General features: G+C 47.3%; 3 protein-coding genes across 3 annotated transcripts in view; 2 read left to right on the forward strand and 1 right to left on the reverse strand.

Annotated features, from left to right (window-relative positions):
- T265_07700 (hypothetical protein) overlaps positions 1–13,555 on the forward strand; it is a gene marked incomplete at both ends in the record, with an annotated part of 21,007 nt that extends 7,452 nt beyond the window's left edge. Inside the window, 15 exons of the mRNA XM_009173288.1 lie at positions 1,254–1,457; positions 1,595–1,782; positions 1,883–2,009; positions 3,187–3,387; positions 4,159–4,359; positions 6,373–6,537; positions 7,171–7,461; positions 7,632–7,941; positions 8,027–8,230; positions 9,398–9,730; positions 10,280–10,442; positions 10,984–11,426; positions 12,184–12,431; positions 12,523–12,666; positions 13,103–13,555. Of these exons, the coding sequence (XP_009171552.1) occupies positions 1,254–1,457; positions 1,595–1,782; positions 1,883–2,009; positions 3,187–3,387; positions 4,159–4,359; positions 6,373–6,537; positions 7,171–7,461; positions 7,632–7,941; positions 8,027–8,230; positions 9,398–9,730; positions 10,280–10,442; positions 10,984–11,426; positions 12,184–12,431; positions 12,523–12,666; positions 13,103–13,555 (3,675 nt within the window). The remainder of the gene's footprint in view (positions 1–1,253; positions 1,458–1,594; positions 1,783–1,882; positions 2,010–3,186; positions 3,388–4,158; positions 4,360–6,372; positions 6,538–7,170; positions 7,462–7,631; positions 7,942–8,026; positions 8,231–9,397; positions 9,731–10,279; positions 10,443–10,983; positions 11,427–12,183; positions 12,432–12,522; positions 12,667–13,102) is intronic.
- The window catches only part of T265_14359 (hypothetical protein), a gene marked incomplete at both ends in the record, with an annotated part of 77,837 nt that overhangs the window by 34,225 nt on the left and 26,344 nt on the right, over positions 1–17,268 (forward strand). Inside the window, 13 exons of the mRNA XM_009173299.1 lie at positions 1,254–1,457; positions 1,550–1,782; positions 1,832–2,009; positions 6,373–6,537; positions 7,171–7,461; positions 7,632–7,999; positions 10,212–10,442; positions 10,984–11,426; positions 12,184–12,431; positions 12,523–12,666; positions 14,330–14,547; positions 14,918–15,128; positions 16,764–17,196. Coding sequence (XP_009171563.1) covers positions 1,254–1,457; positions 1,550–1,782; positions 1,832–2,009; positions 6,373–6,537; positions 7,171–7,461; positions 7,632–7,999; positions 10,212–10,442; positions 10,984–11,426; positions 12,184–12,431; positions 12,523–12,666; positions 14,330–14,547; positions 14,918–15,128; positions 16,764–17,196 — 3,367 coding nt within the window. The remainder of the gene's footprint in view (positions 1–1,253; positions 1,458–1,549; positions 1,783–1,831; positions 2,010–6,372; positions 6,538–7,170; positions 7,462–7,631; positions 8,000–10,211; positions 10,443–10,983; positions 11,427–12,183; positions 12,432–12,522; positions 12,667–14,329; positions 14,548–14,917; positions 15,129–16,763; positions 17,197–17,268) is intronic.
- T265_07701 (hypothetical protein) lies at positions 9,059–9,292 on the reverse strand (the record flags this gene model as incomplete). The annotated part of the gene is made up of 1 exon (XM_009173289.1): positions 9,059–9,292. One exon carries the CDS (start codon positions 9,290–9,292, stop codon positions 9,059–9,061), a length of 234 nt encoding a protein of 77 aa, XP_009171553.1.

The following is a 17,268-nucleotide window of genomic DNA, read 5'->3' on the forward strand; positions in this document are numbered from 1 at the left end:
AGTCGATGATGCTGGATGTTTTCCCGGATTGAGGTGCCTGCAGCACAACCAAATACCCGCTTTCTAATCACCTCGTTACTAACACGCTGACACCATCCGTAACCATCCATGTTTCTGAGGCATCGATGGTCGAAAACCTGAAGACGCCTCACATCATCTGTCCGCAGAGGCCATGTCTCGCACTCATACAACAACACAGCCATTACTGTAGCCCGCTACACACGACCCTTAAGATCCAGTGAGATGCCTTTTTGACGCCACAAGTGACGCAAATTAGCAAACGTGATTCGAGCCTTTGAGGTTCTTTCACTGACTTCATCAGACACACTTCCGTCAGAGCTGATACAACTCCCGAGGTATGTAAAATTTTCCAAAATTTCCAGTGGTTCTCCTTGAAGTGCACAACCATCCGGTGGCTTCACAATCAGGGATGTGGGAATAGTATTGTGCTTTAAGCATCTCATGTTGAATGCACGATGGTTCTCCCATTTCGCCTCCATCATTCGTGCAACTGCCAATCCTGATTGTGTGTTTGTGGTTGATCAGCTGATGGCTTATCAACCCCCGGAGCTTGGCAATTAGCCTGCAAACGTCTCGTCGCTAACTCAAGTGACATCATTCGTGCGCGGTGACCGGTGACCGATCCGCCTGATACAACCACCAATGAACGCGCCCGAGCTACCGATATTTCGATGCATTCCCGACCTTGGTTATAGGCCACCTCTTGCAAGCCAGGGTCTGGTGCTGCTTTCTGTGTCGACCTTAATTTACCCAAAAGACCGATCCGATACAACCACCAATGAACGCGCCCGAGCTACCGATATTTCGATGCATTCCCGACCTTGGTTATAGGCCACCTCTTGCAAGCCAGGGTCTGGTGCTGCTTTCTGTGTCGACCTTAATTTACCCAAAAATTCTGATTCGGATGAAGTCGATAACAAAGTTTTTCATGACGAGATGGTCCTCCCTGGTGCACCACTGTTGCTCAATGAGCGATAACGAATTCTCAGTGATGTCATGGCCTTTCCCTTCTTATGAAAGTGAGGTACATCTGCTGAGGGTATCCACAAAGCATGGTATCACTCCGTGGTCAGCAAATGGCGAATCACCCGATATCTCTGGCAGAGGATATGTACTTGTGGCTTTTTACGGATGTTGCAAATTCCTGTAGCCCTACCATTTCCTCTTTTTTTCGTCGTTCGGTTACCAAACTACTCCTTTCATTTCACCCCCCCCCCCGATTTGTTGTTCAGCTCAACTCGGTCCTCTGTTCGGCAAGTAGACGTGCACAATTGGTTGACGACTACTGCGATCCCCTCGTACGATCTACGCGCTTTCCGGCTTTGAAAACACTTGATTTGGGCAACAATTCCCGTCTGAAGGATCTACATCCAAGTGTCACAGATTTGTATAATTTGCGGCAGCTGTTTCTTGATGGATGTACTTCTCTGACCACGGTATGTCAGTTTTACCTCCTGTCTGTCATTCTTGTATGTTGTGCGACCGGCTATAACGAGACGGACTGGGTTTATTTGAAATTTTACCTCAGCTTCCGGCCGAGGCATTTGTACACGGTTCTTTATTCCTTTTCCAGTTGCCTGCAGATTTGTGGCATCTGTCAAAATTACACACCCTGTATCTGCATAAAACTCCGTTCGACCATTATCTGAGACGCACACCAATCACACCTGGTGCGGTCGATCCGGTGAAACGACCGGCCTCTTCAAGTGACTCGAATACCATGCAATCTGTTTTGGACAGATTCCAAAAGTTGTCCCACGGGTAAGTGCAACGAATGAAGCATCATAGCCAAACTTTGATCATCATCTAGCGCACGCTCTGTTCTTGCCACCTGTCGTGCCTCTAATTCATCACTTCATAGATTGCGTCCCAACACCGAGGCGCGTCTGATGGTTGTCGGTCCGCGCGGTGCCGGCAAGACGTCCCTGGTCCAGCTGCTGCACGCAGTTGAGGAGCACACGGAGGATGATTGGTGTCTGTGGAAGAAGGTACGAAATCAGTTTCTGTAATTCAAACCGTATGTGCGATCCTGTGCTAAGGCCGTGATCTCAAAGCAAGGAATAGGTTACTCAGCCTAAACGCACGATCTAGGCGTCCTATCTGACAGGTAACGTGTAGTCTAATTCACCAACGCACGGTCAGTAATAATTGCGGCGAAACCGAATTCTACGAACTTCACCTGCGTTTGTTCACTAGTCGTAATTGGGCTGTGAACAATATATTGAATTGGACTTGGGCAGACAGTACAGATAGGTAGACCGTGATTCTATAGGAAATTAATAGTAAATCGTGAGGAGAATTAAAGAGAGGCTTACGGCTAGATTGAACCTTGGGCAGTTAGCAACACAGGATGGCACACGGAGGGCAGCGTGCTATCGGACAAATCAAACGGAAAAATTGTTGTTCAGTTCAAAGTGGGACAAATTTTCAAAAACAAGCCCGGAAATAAAATCTAAACAAATCGTCTATAGAAATGGTTGAGGTAGAGTCGGCTTTGTATAAAATAGAACAGTTCAGTCTTGAAACTTGAGCAGTCACGGAAGGGTGATGAACTAGCCTGAGGAATAGGGAAACAAATAATTACGTCACGTAATTAACACTCTATATGGGGTATACCTATTCAAACCACGTTTCTGAAGTGAAAAAAAGGTTATCTGGGGACTTCAGTGGTCACAACCCGACAGGTTGAGCGATTATCTCGGGGGAGTGATCGAAAAATGAGCATTCCCTTTCGAATCGCGCATCAATCAAGATGTCATGGTTGTTTGTTCTCCCATTGGCCTACATCGTTTGGTTAGACGGTGTTGCCCTGTCTTTCGTCCGAACTGCCAGATTCGATTCTCTAATAAGTCCCGTCATATTGCAGTGATACGCTGAACTAAGTACTGATTCACACGTGGAGTCGAACGGATGCATTGCGATTGCTCTTATATGGTTATGTCGGGTCCACCTGCCTAAGCGTGGTGATCGCGGATGATCTTCTGATCCGTAAAAGAGTCGTTCGAACTTAGTCCTGGTTTTCAACTCGCTCCCATGGTTTGGCAGTCTTCGTGCTTCATTCGGGTCCCACGAAAACATGTTACGGGGCGGTGCCGTAGCGATTCTAATGGACCATCAAATGACTGCATACAATTGCGATCTATCTGTGATGGCCCAAGTGGTTAGAGCGCGAATTTACTGACCGGAAGGTCCGTGGTTCGAACCCGACCTGCGCCTCTCGACTTCCCCTGTCTAGGCTTGGACAACCTGGCAGTATCCCAACCCTCGTGCTTCCTTCGGGTGGCATGGCAGCTAGGCACCGGAAAGGCGCTACAGTTGAACGATTTCTTTTTCCTTTTCTTTCTATCTGTGATACACCTAACGGCGGTGTGCAGCGGTTCTACCGCTGCATGCCAGCAACCCGATTTACAATGGGGGATGCAAATGCGCGACCGTTCTTCTATTAGTTCTCCTACTATCTCAAGATTTGTGTTTCTCATAGTGCAGTTCTAGACTGCACCTAACAATCGTTCAACTGTAACATCTTTCCGGTGGTCAGCTGTCACGCCACCCAAACGAAGCACGAGAGCTGAGAAATATGGGGTATACCTATTCAAACCACGTTTCTGAAGTGAAAAAAAGGTTATCTGGGGACTTCAGTGGTCACAACCCGACAGGTTGAGCGATTATCTCGGGGGAGTGATCGAAAAATGAGCATTCCCTTTCGAATCGCGCATCAATCAAGATGTCATGGTTGTTTGTTCTCCCATTGGCCTACATCGTTTGGTTAGACGGTGTTGCCCTGTCTTTCGTCCGAACTGCCAGATTCGATTCTCTAATAAGTCCCGTCATATTGCAGTGATACGCTGAACTAAGTACTGATTCACACGTGGAGTCGAACGGATGCATTGCGATTGCTCTTATATGGTTATGTCGGGTCCACCTGCCTAAGCGTGGTGATCGCGGATGATCTTCTGATCCGTAAAAGAGTCGTTCGAACTTAGTCCTGGTTTTCAACTCGCTCCCATGGTTTGGCAGTCTTCGTGCTTCATTCGGGTCCCACGAAAACATGTTACGGGGCGGTGCCGTAGCGATTCTAATGGACCATCAAATGACTGCATACAATTGCGATCTATCTGTGATGGCCCAAGTGGTTAGAGCGCGAATTTACTGACCGGAAGGTCCGTGGTTCGAACCCGACCTGCGCCTCTCGACTTCCCCTGTCTAGGCTTGGACAACCTGGCAGTATCCCAACCCTCGTGCTTCCTTCGGGTGGCATGGCAGCTAGGCACCGGAAAGGCGCTACAGTTGAACGATTTCTTTTTCCTTTTCTTTCTATCTGTGATACACCTAACGGCGGTGTGCAGCGGTTCTACCGCTGCATGCCAGCAACCCGATTTACAATGGGGGATGCAAATGCGCGACCGTTCTTCTATTAGTTCTCCTACTATCTCAAGATTTGTGTTTCTCATAGTGCAGTTCTAGACTGCACCTAACAATCGTTCAACTGTAACATCTTTCCGGTGGTCAGCTGTCACGCCACCCAAACGAAGCACGAGAGCTGAGAAACTGCCCAGGCCTAGACGGTGGAAGTTGAGTTGCAGATGTCGGGTTCGAACTTCAGACCTTCCGGTCAGTGAACTCGCGCTCTAACCACTTGAGCCGTCTTGCCCTGACTGTACCTAATCAAGTGTTTTATAGCATAGTCTTCTCAAGGGGCTTGTGTTAGTCTACCACTGTTCACCACCCAATCGCCTCTTTTTTGTCTTCCCTCGGTGTGATCGTTTGTGGGTTCCAAGCTGCGAGGAAAGGGAGAGTGTAAGTTGGCGATCGAGCCCAGGATAGCTCAGTCACTAATGCGCCAACTCATCAACTGACAGGTCCATGGTTCGAACCCAACACCCAGAAACCTTGACTGCTCCTGTGTAGGCTTGGGCAACTTGACAGTATCACAGTCATCGTGGTTCCTTCTGATGTTATGACAGCTGTGTACAAAGGGGCTATTGTCACTGAACCAACGAAAATTTTGATCTCATTCGAAGTCTGGCGTTCTTGACTACTTTCACCCCCCCCCCCCCGACTGGAGGACGTCTGTTTTTAGAAAAAAGTAACCCACGATGTTCAGGTCGCACAATCGACGATTCATTTCCGACAAATCTCAAATAAGCTCTAATATTTTGGAGTTGATTTTTGGAAGCCTGCAAAATTCTGGTATTTCTTGTATTCCCTCACTGGCTGATATACCGGATAGCACGTTAAAGACAACTGGTTGGCTCTTTCCATAAAATTTACCAACGTGGGCAAGTCTCACTAAGTGCGGTAAGGGTCATACTTTCATGAAGGCGGCCACATACTACTAATGCCAGTTGTGAGTAGGCAGCCCGTATACCTCTGCTTCGCAGTTAACCGGTTTTCACATCAGAACCGATTGCTTATCGTTGCTAGATTTCGTTGTATCCCACTGTTCCCACCAGATTTTCAGAGGACGTGTCGAACTCATTTGATGACAGTTATTGCAGACGAGTTGCATGCTCTGTGTTCGCCTAGGAATACACAAATCCGCACTCTATCGGCAGCTTAAGCACCTCCAACTTGTACCGTTCGAATGCGGTCGCATGTGTATCTTACCCATTATCTTACTTGCTGGCCTTTAACGCTGACCGCTCTGTCTGCAAAGCCTCTCCAAGTTGCCCTTTAACCTTCGGCACACAGTGAACATGCGCCGCATAAAGGTCATAGCGGGCGTGAAGTTTGGTTACTTTCTCATTGCCTGTAGACTACCAAATTGGTCTCACAGGAACAGCAGGATAATCTTTTAACACATTTATTTGCAAACAAATTCGGTTTTGCGAGAGCCTCACCTGGGAACCAGCTGAATCTCTGGTTTACAATGTTTCTAATGTGCTGCACCAGGCCGCTTCATGTTTCAGTTGCTACGATATTCGAGGTATTGCGATGCACGTATAGGCGTAATACAATACTCATAAGGTTACTGAAAACTCTTCGACCGCTCACGATCGATTTCGCCCCTCGGGTTTGATTGCAGCTTTTAGGATTGAAGTCATCCACTGAAGATGGGTTGTCACTGTCACAGTGTCCTCTGGGGTTTTTGTGACCGGTGTGGAAGGCTTGTGATCTAGCCAGGAGTTGTTGGCTGCTCGGGGGATTACTGAACTTCGGGTTCCTTGTACCAGTACCGCTCTTTTATTCCTTCTGTTATGAATTTTCAGTTGATGCTCAGTCTGCTAATTTCGTGAGGACTGCTGTTCAGTTGTATGCTAATTTGCCCGCCAAATCACATTTTTGATGTTCCCGTTTGTCACTTTAAAATCATCCTACATTGGTTATTTCCCCACATTCTGTTCTGGACAGCTCAAGCGGCCTCGTATGTTCCGATCCAGAGTAAGTGCCAGGTCTTCCGGTCCTCAGGCCTCCACGGGATGCTCGGGCGAACTCACTGACCTTTCGTTCGACGCAACCGCCGACCCTTCCCCTGTTGTGCATGTCAGTCGCATGGTTGTCCATCGCCCACCGGCGGTAAGTGTTCTTCTCACTTTTGATGGAACACAGCACGGTAGTATCTCTGCAGTGAGTGCTCTTCGGTTCGACTTCCTGTGCGCGCTGTGACACAACTTTTGGATCTCTGACTATCCGAACTCTTTATGACTGTAGCTTCTATCCGGCTTGTGAGATAGATCTTTGCAAATGGTTCCATTAGGAGACAGGATCATAGTCTGGTGTTCTTCCAAAATTCATATTCTGTTGATATGCTTGTTGATGGTTTCTTTGTCCTACATGGAGGGTGAACTTCACTCCCGTCGCCAGTATGACCTGGTACAATCCGGAGGATGTGACCAGAAAACAAAAGTGCTGGGCTGCGAGACAACCATTTTTATTGATGACTATATCTTACAGGACTAACTTTTGTGGCATCTAGAATCTGCTGTGAATGTGAAGCGAACGCCTATGGAGTTAAATACTACTCTCGATTCATTTTAAAGAAACACACTCACAGATAAATCTGGTCTCTCTCCGTGACTGTTTGGAACTGTGCCATTTATGAATACGGGTTGTAAGCCCATCCCTATATGAGTCGAATGTTATTGGATCTCGACGATTTCCTTTCCGTTATATTGATTCTCGTTTTCACGTGACCATTGATTATTCAAGGCCGATGGAACCACTGCCATGGCATCGCTAGATGTCGCTTCCAATTGGTGTGAGGATGTAACTTTCAACATCTGGGATATTGGCGATCCGAACCCATCTCCTTTACTTGCCTGGGAACGCACCACCAGTGGCTCACAGAGTTCTCCCGTCGCCAATAATGTTACGTCAGAAACGATGACGCTGATTGAGCAATCTCTATACTGCCCTGTTTCAGTATTTATCATTGTTTGGCGTGTGTCAGATGGCGTGGATGGGCTGAATCAAGCTACTCAATGGTTAATGGACATTCAGGTAAGCATTGTCTATTTCGAGTTTCTTCTTCGGCGGTTGCACAGATACTGTTGTCATTACCCTGATGATGGGTTTGCTATGAATCTTTCATACTTGGACATTCCAGTTTTTCTGAGCCGTATGGTATACTTTCTTGCTTCTGTTTCTCATCACCTTCTATTCATTTGTAGGCCAAGGTTCGAACAGCTCCAGTCATCCTCGTAGGCACCCATGTGGATGGTCTACAACCAGATATCACCGGTGTCCGAGGTCTTTTGCGGAACCCGCGTTCAAGCACCCCGTCACTGACGCCCGAGTTTATCAACTCACTTGTTCGAGCGCGGTTTTCCACTTCGAACGACCTGGCTTCCTTTGGCTTACCACGCTTGTACGGTCATGTGTTGTTGGACCTACGACCCCAGTCGAACGAGAACTTGCGCAGTCAACTAGCGGAACTTCTAAGCGTCATTCACAAGGCAGCCAATACAATCCAGCTTTCAAGTAATTTGGTTGGAGCTGCTGTCCCGGTTTTTTCTGTTTATTTGCACCATACTGTGTTGTAAACTCCGTAGTTATTCTACTGGAGGGTGGGGGCGAGATGGCTCATGTGGTTGGAGCGCAAATTTACTGACTCGAACGTCCGTGGTTCGAACCCGACCTCTGCATCCCGACATCCCCTGTCTAGCCTTGGGCAAACTGGCAGTATCCCAGCCCTCGTGCATCCTTCGTGTGGGCATGGCAGCAGGCACCCGAAGAGTGTTACAGCTGAACGATTTATTTTTTTTTTCTGGTTATTCTACTGAGTAGCATGTTGGTAGCCCAGGTTCTTCGCTTGAAGGAGTCATTTCGTTTCAAACATTGTATCATCAGTCGAGGTCAGTTTGTCAGCTTCCACCAACTGCGTTCTCCTACACACATTCCATACTATTCTAGTCATGATTTTAGAACCCCCATTGAGGAATCATTCATTCGGCTTTTGAAGTTACGGTCGTATATTGATTGATCAACACTGTATGGTCCGTTTGAAATTGTACAATCGTGATAGCTGAGAGAGATTATATGGCTCTCAACAACTTTATGAAGTCAGCGTTTCGTCCCATACCAAGTAAAGTGGATGAATGAAAAAAAACATTCAGCTGTAGCACCCTTTCTGTTCCTGGCTGACATGCCACCCGAAGGAAGCACGAGGGCTACGATACTGCGGGGTTGCCCAAGCAAGCCCAGGAGAAGTCGAAAGGCAAAGGTCTGGTTCGAACCACGGACCTTCCGGTCAGTAAATTCGCGCTCTAACCACTTGAGCCATCTGACTTCTCAGGTCTAGACAGAAACAGTCGAGATTTCCGGATTGGGTTCGAGTCACAGACCCCCGTTAAGTCCTCGCCTTAACCACTGAGCTCTCTAGAGCGCAGTGCTGATCCCCATACAGATTATGGGAGACCGTGGATTTTCTTACGGAATGATCATCCATCTTATTTTTTATGTAAGATAGTTTTCATCGTTTTTTTGCATTATTGTCCGACGAGGGTTCATTGAAAGAATATATGTTGGTTTGCACAATGGTTCTTTGGTTTGAGAACGACGAATTTCATGTTTCAGGTGTTGAGTGAATCGCTGTTCTTCACCAAGTGGCTGCACATGTCAGGCTTGGACCAACAGACCAAACCGAGTCACTCGGAGTGATGACCACGTTAATTGAACCAAGATACTTGTCATTGAGTCTGCAGCTGGGTTCCTCAGCAACCGGTTCACATTGATAAGACAACATGTATTGGTAATTCATCAAGATCCCTTCACTCAGGCCATCCTCAAGGCGTTCGTTTAGAGTTGGAGAGGTTATCCGTTTGCGCTCCATCTTTCAGTGAATCTGCGCTGTTTATCTATCCTGCCTCCTATCACCTGTTTCCGGATCGGGGAATAATTGCCGTGGATGTCCAGTTGTTCGTTTATTTGTGACTAGTTGTGGGATCGGTCCCCACTGCAGACAGTCCTTCTGTCTACCTGGTACAGGGAGTGGATAGCATTGAACCCGAGTTTCGCGCCTATTGGAGCTCATCCGTGATGATGTATTGGGATGTAGACCTCGGAACTCTGGCTGTTTATGCGTTTTCACTACCCGATAGCATAATTGGAGCGAGATACTTCTGCGGTTTGGAGCGCGAATTTACCGGCCGAGAGTTTCATGGTTCGAACCCGGCCTCTGCATCTCGATTTCTGTCTAGGCCTGATCAACCTGGTAATATCCTAGTCCTCGTGCTTCTTTCGGGTGACATGATAGCTAGGCACCGAGAGGGTATAGCAGCTGAACGATTATCATCATTTATTTCAGCATAGCTGTAATGTACCTGGGTCATTACACCTGAACGAACGAGCCTATTCGAAGTCTGGATGATGTGACCTGTCCGTCCAACTCCTTGAACTGTCGTCATCCAGTAGCTATTATGCTCGTGTCAATCCACTGACCCGCCTGTGCGGAATTTCTGTTCACAAACGCTTGAAGCCTGAATTGCTTGACAACCTGAACTGTTTTTGAAAATGTTGCCGTGGTGTTGAAGCTTTTTCAGCGTTGCAAACACCACTCACAGAAGACCCTCGGCGATGTGGACGACGCCGACCGCTTCTGTTTTAATCTTGATGAGCTTCTCTCTTGTGAAGTACGTTCACTCCGTTTAGCACGCTGCACACCAGAAATTCCCCATGTGGTAGATAAGATTTGGTTTCTGAGTTTGATCACAAGGCGATTACGACGGAACAGACTTCAAATTGTTCACCAGGCTGAACACAAAGTCGAGTTGTGCACAGCCGCATACTTTCCCCTGCTCTCTCTACTGCCTTCTTCCAGGTCGTGCTGCCGCGGCCATGATGTTGGGGTCACGTCCGTCCCTCCGTCTTCTTGGTCTCAACTTACCGGAATTGTACCGCCAGGCACTTACCTGTACACACCAGATTGCGGCCGAACTACACCACACACTTCAAATACCTGTCCTCCCCCGAGAAAGATTCATGTAAGCTGTTGTTGTTGTTGTTTTGGTCAGATTTTTTCTCTTTCCTACCAATTCAAAATGAAATCAGGGACGGTTCTGCCCTCCCCTCCCACAGCGGAATTCCATATAGATCAGTTGTTTCTGCTAACACTACCCGCTATATCGATTAGTTCATTTCGCTGTATCTTCACGTCAGTTCCAGACACCGTCAAGTTTGATCGGAGGACTGGTGAGTTGCATGAACCATTCAAGAACTATCATTGGGATCAAGATGTTAGAATTCCGCGATCGGGTTGTAACTGTTTCTCAGAAACGCAGAACAACGACTTTGTATCCCGCATCACCTACCTGTCGGTAGGTTTCATCGAATCAAGATACGCCAAGAATGGCTTTATTGCTGATCATTCAAGTGTGTTGCACTTCTCGTCCATAGATCCATACGTCCAAAAGAGAAACTACATCCACGCGTTCCTCTAAAGGTCACCCTTCCACTGACAATCCTTTATCTACTTCTTCTCTCACTTTACCGTCATTCTGTTCTTGTTCTATTTCTTCTTCGTAGTTTCGAGTTGCACAAGCGTTTGTGCCAACAACCGGACCCCCCTCCGATCCCTGTCACTTCAGAACTCCACAGCTTCCCCAGCGACAGCGAAGACCCGACTCCCCCTAATCGTGCACGGTCTCCAGTTTTCCTTTCTACCCGATCACATGGCTTCCGATCAGTAGCTGAATCGCATGCAGTCTTGGTATTTTTAAACGATTTCGGGCATTTGTTGCACTTCAACGATCCTGCGCTGTCATCCTTCGTTTTTCTGTCTCCAGCCTGGCTGATTCAGTTGCTTCTCCGGTTGTTCACCCGTTTGCATCGTACAAGACGTATGAACACTGCTCTGATTCGTCGAAGCGCGTTCTCAGAGACGCCAACCGGTGATCAGTTTCCCGTGTCAGGACATACACGGTCATCATCCGAACTACCTTGGTTACAAAGTCCAAGTTCGAATACAGGTAAGGAGGCATAATCGGTCGTGTTCCTCCCTCGGATAACCTGAACTTCACCCATTCGAGTTCCAACTTAGCAGAGAATTCCTCTCTCCCGTATCCCTCATCGGTAGCATGATTGGCTCAACACACACTACTCATATGATTGCTGAAAACTTCAACAGCCTGCGACGGTTTTCGTCCCTCTTGGGGCTCTGTCCCCGAGATTCCCTCAGCTTTATTTTCTACTTGAACCCAAATTGCAGAAAATCGGCATAGTACATTCATTTGCACGGCAATTTGGTTTTCATGGGAGACTCAACGGTATCTCTCATTTACGAATGATTTACTTGTATTTCGTGTATTTTCTGTGTGTGATCTTGATGGCTTTCAGCAATAACTGATGTGGCCGTCTTGTGCATTTCTGGCTNCATGGGAGACTCAACGGTATCTCTCATTTACGAATGATTTACTTGTATTTCGTGTATTTTCTGTGTGTGATCTTGATGGCTTTCAGCAATAACTGATGTGGCCGTCTTGTGCATTTCAGTCTGATGAGTTTCACTCACATCTTTTCCTAAGTATTTCCATAGTAATTGGTCGGTCGGCCTTGCGTTATCACGCATCTGCATACATGCACCTCAAAGTTTGTCTCTCCATCTCCAGCGTCCATTCCCTTGCACAGCTGATGACAGAGTACCATGATTCTCCAATCACGTGTTCGTGTGTCGAATAAAATCGATAGTTTTTCTTTTTATTTCGCTTTACTTCCAACTCGTCCCAGCTGTCATTACCGAATCAGATCTAGCTGACCTGGTCGTGCAGTGTTTGGACAAACCATATCAAATCGCTCAAACTGATTCCGACATCAGCCTCCTTCTTGAAGCGATTGTTCCGCTTCTCCTAAAATTGGAACTCGCCCTGAGACTGGACGACAAACGTGTGTTGTTACCATCTTTGTTGTCCACGCGTTCCGTGCGAAGCCAACAACTAATCTCCTATGTCTCACCAACATCAGCCTACGGTTCTGCTGTAAGTTACTGTTCTCTAACCTAGAGGTTGAGTGACCAAATCGGTATCTTTGATTTGTTGACTGTCTATCTTTCACTGTTTTAACTCTCAGGCGGAATTGGCAGCGCCTACGCGTGCGGTTCGAGTGTCCTGGGACGACTTATCGGGTCGGAAAGGCAACTCAACATCGGATGCCCTCCGTTCGGACAGCAGTGCTGACATTCCTACCCGAACTGCCTCCCTGCATCGGATCTCGGTGGGTCCGCCTGACTTTCAGCTGTTGTAGTAGTCTCTTGTTGTAGTCACAAACTCGTACAGGATCTGGTACTTTGTCACGTATCCCTGAGGCATAATCACATGTGCCGTCGAACTTAGATCACGGCAAACCTCGAATACTGCGACTTCCGTGATCCTTCTCGTATGTGTCATCCTGTTTTGTTCAGTGCACTCTAGCCGTAGAGCTATTGCAGAAACGCAAAAACAAACTGTGCGCCTGTTTTGTATGAGTGTTATAAGACATTTTTTCTCGACCCCACACGACATCCAACTATAAAACTGAACAAACCGTCCAAGTGCGTAGGGCCATGGCGGAAATTGGACCAAGTCATGTCGTTTCTGCATTCTGACCGATTCAAATGGGATCCTGTAGTCTTCACACGCTTGACTGCTTCTCCAGATGGCTCTGTGGTTAGCTAGAGCGCGAATTCACTGACTGGAAAGTTCGTGGTTCGAACCGGGCCTCTGTATCTCGACCTCTCCTACCTGGGCTTGAACAACCTGACAGTATCCCAGACCTCGTGCTTCCTTCGGGTGGTGGCATGGTAGCCAGGCATCGAAAGAGGGTTACAACTGGACTTTCCGTTCACCGGAAGGTCCATGGTTCGAACCCGACCTCTGCTCCCCGATTTCCCCTGTCTAGGTTTGGGCACCCTGACAGTATCGCAGCCCCCGTGCTTCCCTCGGGTGGCATGGCAGCTAGGCACCGAAAAGATGCTACATCTGAAAGATTATTATTATTATTATTCCTTTCGTTCATGTGCGCAAGTTTTGGGTGCCTCAGTCATTCAGAACCAGTCCATTCTTGGAGCAACTGGCACCAGAACAAGCAGCTGGCAACCGATTTTTGGGGATTTGGACTTAACTGAATTTGCCCACCTTGCAAGGAATCGCTATACTGCATCGTCAGCAGATTCAGAGCCAGGTCGGTTAGAATCAGACCGGGAAAAGTCACGGGACCCAATACGGGCGACACAGTTATCTTGGATTTTATAGCATTTTGGGAGTAAAACCGGCTTAAGCTTCCTAACCTCAGCCATTCCTGACTGGTCGTTTGTCGGTAACCCTACGAGGTCAGTTGGGTTAGGAGTCAGGAGTTATTTATTAGAAAACGCCAACTGAACGGTTACAGACTATTGGACAGGAAAGCAAAACTCTCTTATGCACCTTGTTTACAAAATTGAATACTCATCTTCTCCTTGAACACGGCTTCATAAACTTTCCTGGACATTCATTGACTGTTGCTCAAACGCAAGCAACTGCTACAAACCGACTCCACTAATTCCGTAATGGATCTCACTTTTCTAGAGACTGATCTTGATATAACATACTACTCGCATGCCCCCCATCAGTAGTATCACCGTTACACTAGTATTGGCACACTCTTACACCTGGTGTATATCATATTAGTTTGTTGACGCTTAGTGTTGGTAACCCAGTTTACAAGTCCTAATGGCGTTCCTCCATTACGAACCGTACTTATTTGTTGTTTCTGTATGACCCCCTCTCCACTGTGGCTATATGCACTGATTCATACAGAATTATCCATTCGCTTTCATCGAACTGCGTTCTAGAAAAATTTGTGTGAACCTCTTCCCCTCTGATTTGGAGATCTTTTTTCTCAAATGTTTTATCACTCCCAGGAGGTCATTCCCCGGCCACAAAAACCATCTAACCTGGTTCATCGCTGGCCACGAAGACGTAAGCCTAATCGCTCTCCAACCACTGTCACATGGTCCGTACAGACTGTCGCAAGTGAGGAAATTGTCCGACTCTACACGTTGACTTACATCCCTTCGGGGTTTTGGACTCGTTTGGCTTCCCGGCTCCTGAGCGACCGCAATATTGATCACATATGCAGGTATGTCACTGGCGTCAATCCGATGTTCTTGTCTCCGCTTGTTTGCTCTACCCATTTCGGACAATGCCACGCACACATGTTTTGCTTTGCTTACCGGAGACCATTCCGTGCGCGACAGCTCACCAGCAGACAACCTGTCAGGCATAACCTTGTTGTTAGAACTGTTTGGATCACACGTAACTACGATATCACAACGAATAGTCATTTAATCAATTGGAAAATGTTTGGGACCGATTGGGAAGTCATCGTTTCAGAGGGGTTTGGTTTGTTTACCAAACCCCTCTGAATAGTCATTTAGTTTGATTATTGAATGTTGGCAGCTAAATCTCCGATCCCCCCTACCGTCAGCTTTGCATGCTTCCGTTTACAGCGTTTTCACTTTCATCATCATTCTGTCTCCTTTCAGCAAGATGTATTCCATCTCGCAGTCGATAGGGCAGTTGTCCACGGAATCCGGTTTGGAAATGGATAAACCCGAGTGGACCTTGTGGAAACATGGAATGCGTCTGTCGTTGGCCGACGGTCTGATTGGTCTTGCTCGCCTCCAGCAATTCACCAGGGCCAACTGCGCCCTTCACAGAGTGAGTGAGTGCTGAGTTAGTTGAGTATAAGAATCCATGCGTCTAGGCGTGAACGGGGCCCCATTTCGGCTCCAGGTCTGACCGATCATCGGCCCAAGAATATTGCTTCACTGGTGGATAGATTCAGACTGTCTACTGATATATGGAATCCAAGCGAACCCTGTCCTATCAGATCATCTCCTTGTCAGATCTCACCTGGTGCAAGGTCCCGATTAGTCTCCAGTTAAATTTCCAAGCTTACTTCCTGGTTTAGTTCTTTCTCAAAGGCCACGTCATGGTTGGAATGAACCGTTGATATCCGCTTTAAGCTTGGATATCCTGGAATTGCTTCTTCCGTCGTGTTTTTTCCGCTTTAGAAAGTAGTTATATTCCAAGTCGTCTCGTCTTCAATCGGAACTCCTCAAGCGACTTAGCGGTTGCTCATAGGTCACTCTGGAGATTGAAAGATCCTACTTCGATTTATGAGCCACCGGCATCCTGAAGGCCGGTTCACTATGGCTGTATTGCTCAGATGACACAGTCATTTGCCTACTCAAAGCATAGATCATGAGATTCACTTATGCGATTGTCTGTACGGATGTCTTCGAATTGCGGAATCGTTTCAAGCTCTTAGATATGCGCGCCGTCGTATAAATGAAATCGGCCCACAAATAACCCCGTGGGATTGAACTTCTTCATACGGATGGTCACTTGTATCAGCTATCGACCAAACGGGACGAATTAGTTTTCGTCCTTTGATCTCATTCTATCGTAGGTACACGGTTTTATACGTTGTGGATCCACATGAGCACCGGAAGGTCCGTGGTTCGAACCCAACCTCCGTCTCTCGACTTCGCCTATCTAGGCTTAGGCAACTTGGCAGTATCCCAGCCCTTGTGCTTCCTTCTGGCAGTTAGGTGCTACAGCTAAACGATCAAGTATCATCTAATGGTTACCTATGTTGCATAAAATAGCAAATGCACCATCGGTTGAGCAAGGGGACGTTTGAAAAACAGCTGGAAAACGCAAAGAACAGATTAAAAATCGTAGTGGGTTGTTTTCCGGCGGCTTGTGGCGTAGTTGATAATGGTGTACCGTCGATTCTACTGATGAGGGGCATGCGAGTAGTATGTTCCCTCGTAAATCCGCTTCGCGTCTCTTGAAAACTGAGATCTATTACGGAATTAGTGGAGTCGCTCTGTAGCATTTGCTTGCAATTGAGTAACAGTCAATGAATATCCAGGAAAGTTCACGAAGACGCGTTCAAGGAGAAGATGGATATTCAGTTTTGGAAACAAGATGCATATGAGAGTTTTGCCCCCCCCCTGTCCAATAGTCTGTAACTGTTCGGTTGGTGTTTCTCCAATGAACAACTCCGCAGCGAAGAATTTCTTTCTTTCAATGGTAGAACATCGAAACAGCTTCCGAGAATTTGTGTTACTTGGCTTTCTCTCTGTCCCCCTGAAGTTGTTTTCAATATTCCAGGATAAAGCGTGTTTTCAATTTCCCGGAGCTCAAAATAGGTTGGCGGTTAAGGTTCGAACATACTGACCACCCGAGTTGTCCGTATTTTAGCGACAATCGCACCATTTTACACTGAAACATTAGGTTTCCTGTCTTCCGCTGATACATCATGGTTGACCCTGATTCATGCAGTGTAATCCACCAGACTACTTCCTACGTTTTGAAGCCCTTCCTCACTCTCCCACCCTGCAGCCTTATTGGTTAACTGACCCACGTGAACAGGATCGATCTCCTGGTAGGAAAAGGCGTGCTCCCACTTGGTACACGGATGAGTGGGAGGAGGTTGCCGCGGTGGAGGGCGAAGACGTCCTGGCAGAACCCGGTCAAAGTGACTCGGCGAACACTGCGGATCAATTAGCCTACCGCTCGGGGATTGTTGGAGCTGCGCGGAATACCTATCACGACCGCGACACCCATCTGCTGCGCTGGTTGCCTTTCATCAAGTCAGGAGATTCTAAACCGCTCAGTTTCGCAGGCAACCATCGGGAACCGATCAAAACTCATCCTCATCTGGCCTCCGACTTTACCGTTCAGTCCAATGGTTCGCTTGTATCAGAGAACTTTGGTAAGTTCTACTGTAACTGTTCCATTCAATGCGCCGAAAAATATCTCGAGTCCAATCTGAATTGTCCTGTTC

The sequence above is a fragment of the Opisthorchis viverrini genome (genome assembly GCF_000715545.1).
Source record: "Opisthorchis viverrini unplaced genomic scaffold opera_v5_182, whole genome shotgun sequence".
NCBI lineage: Eukaryota > Metazoa > Platyhelminthes > Trematoda > Opisthorchiida > Opisthorchiidae > Opisthorchis > Opisthorchis viverrini.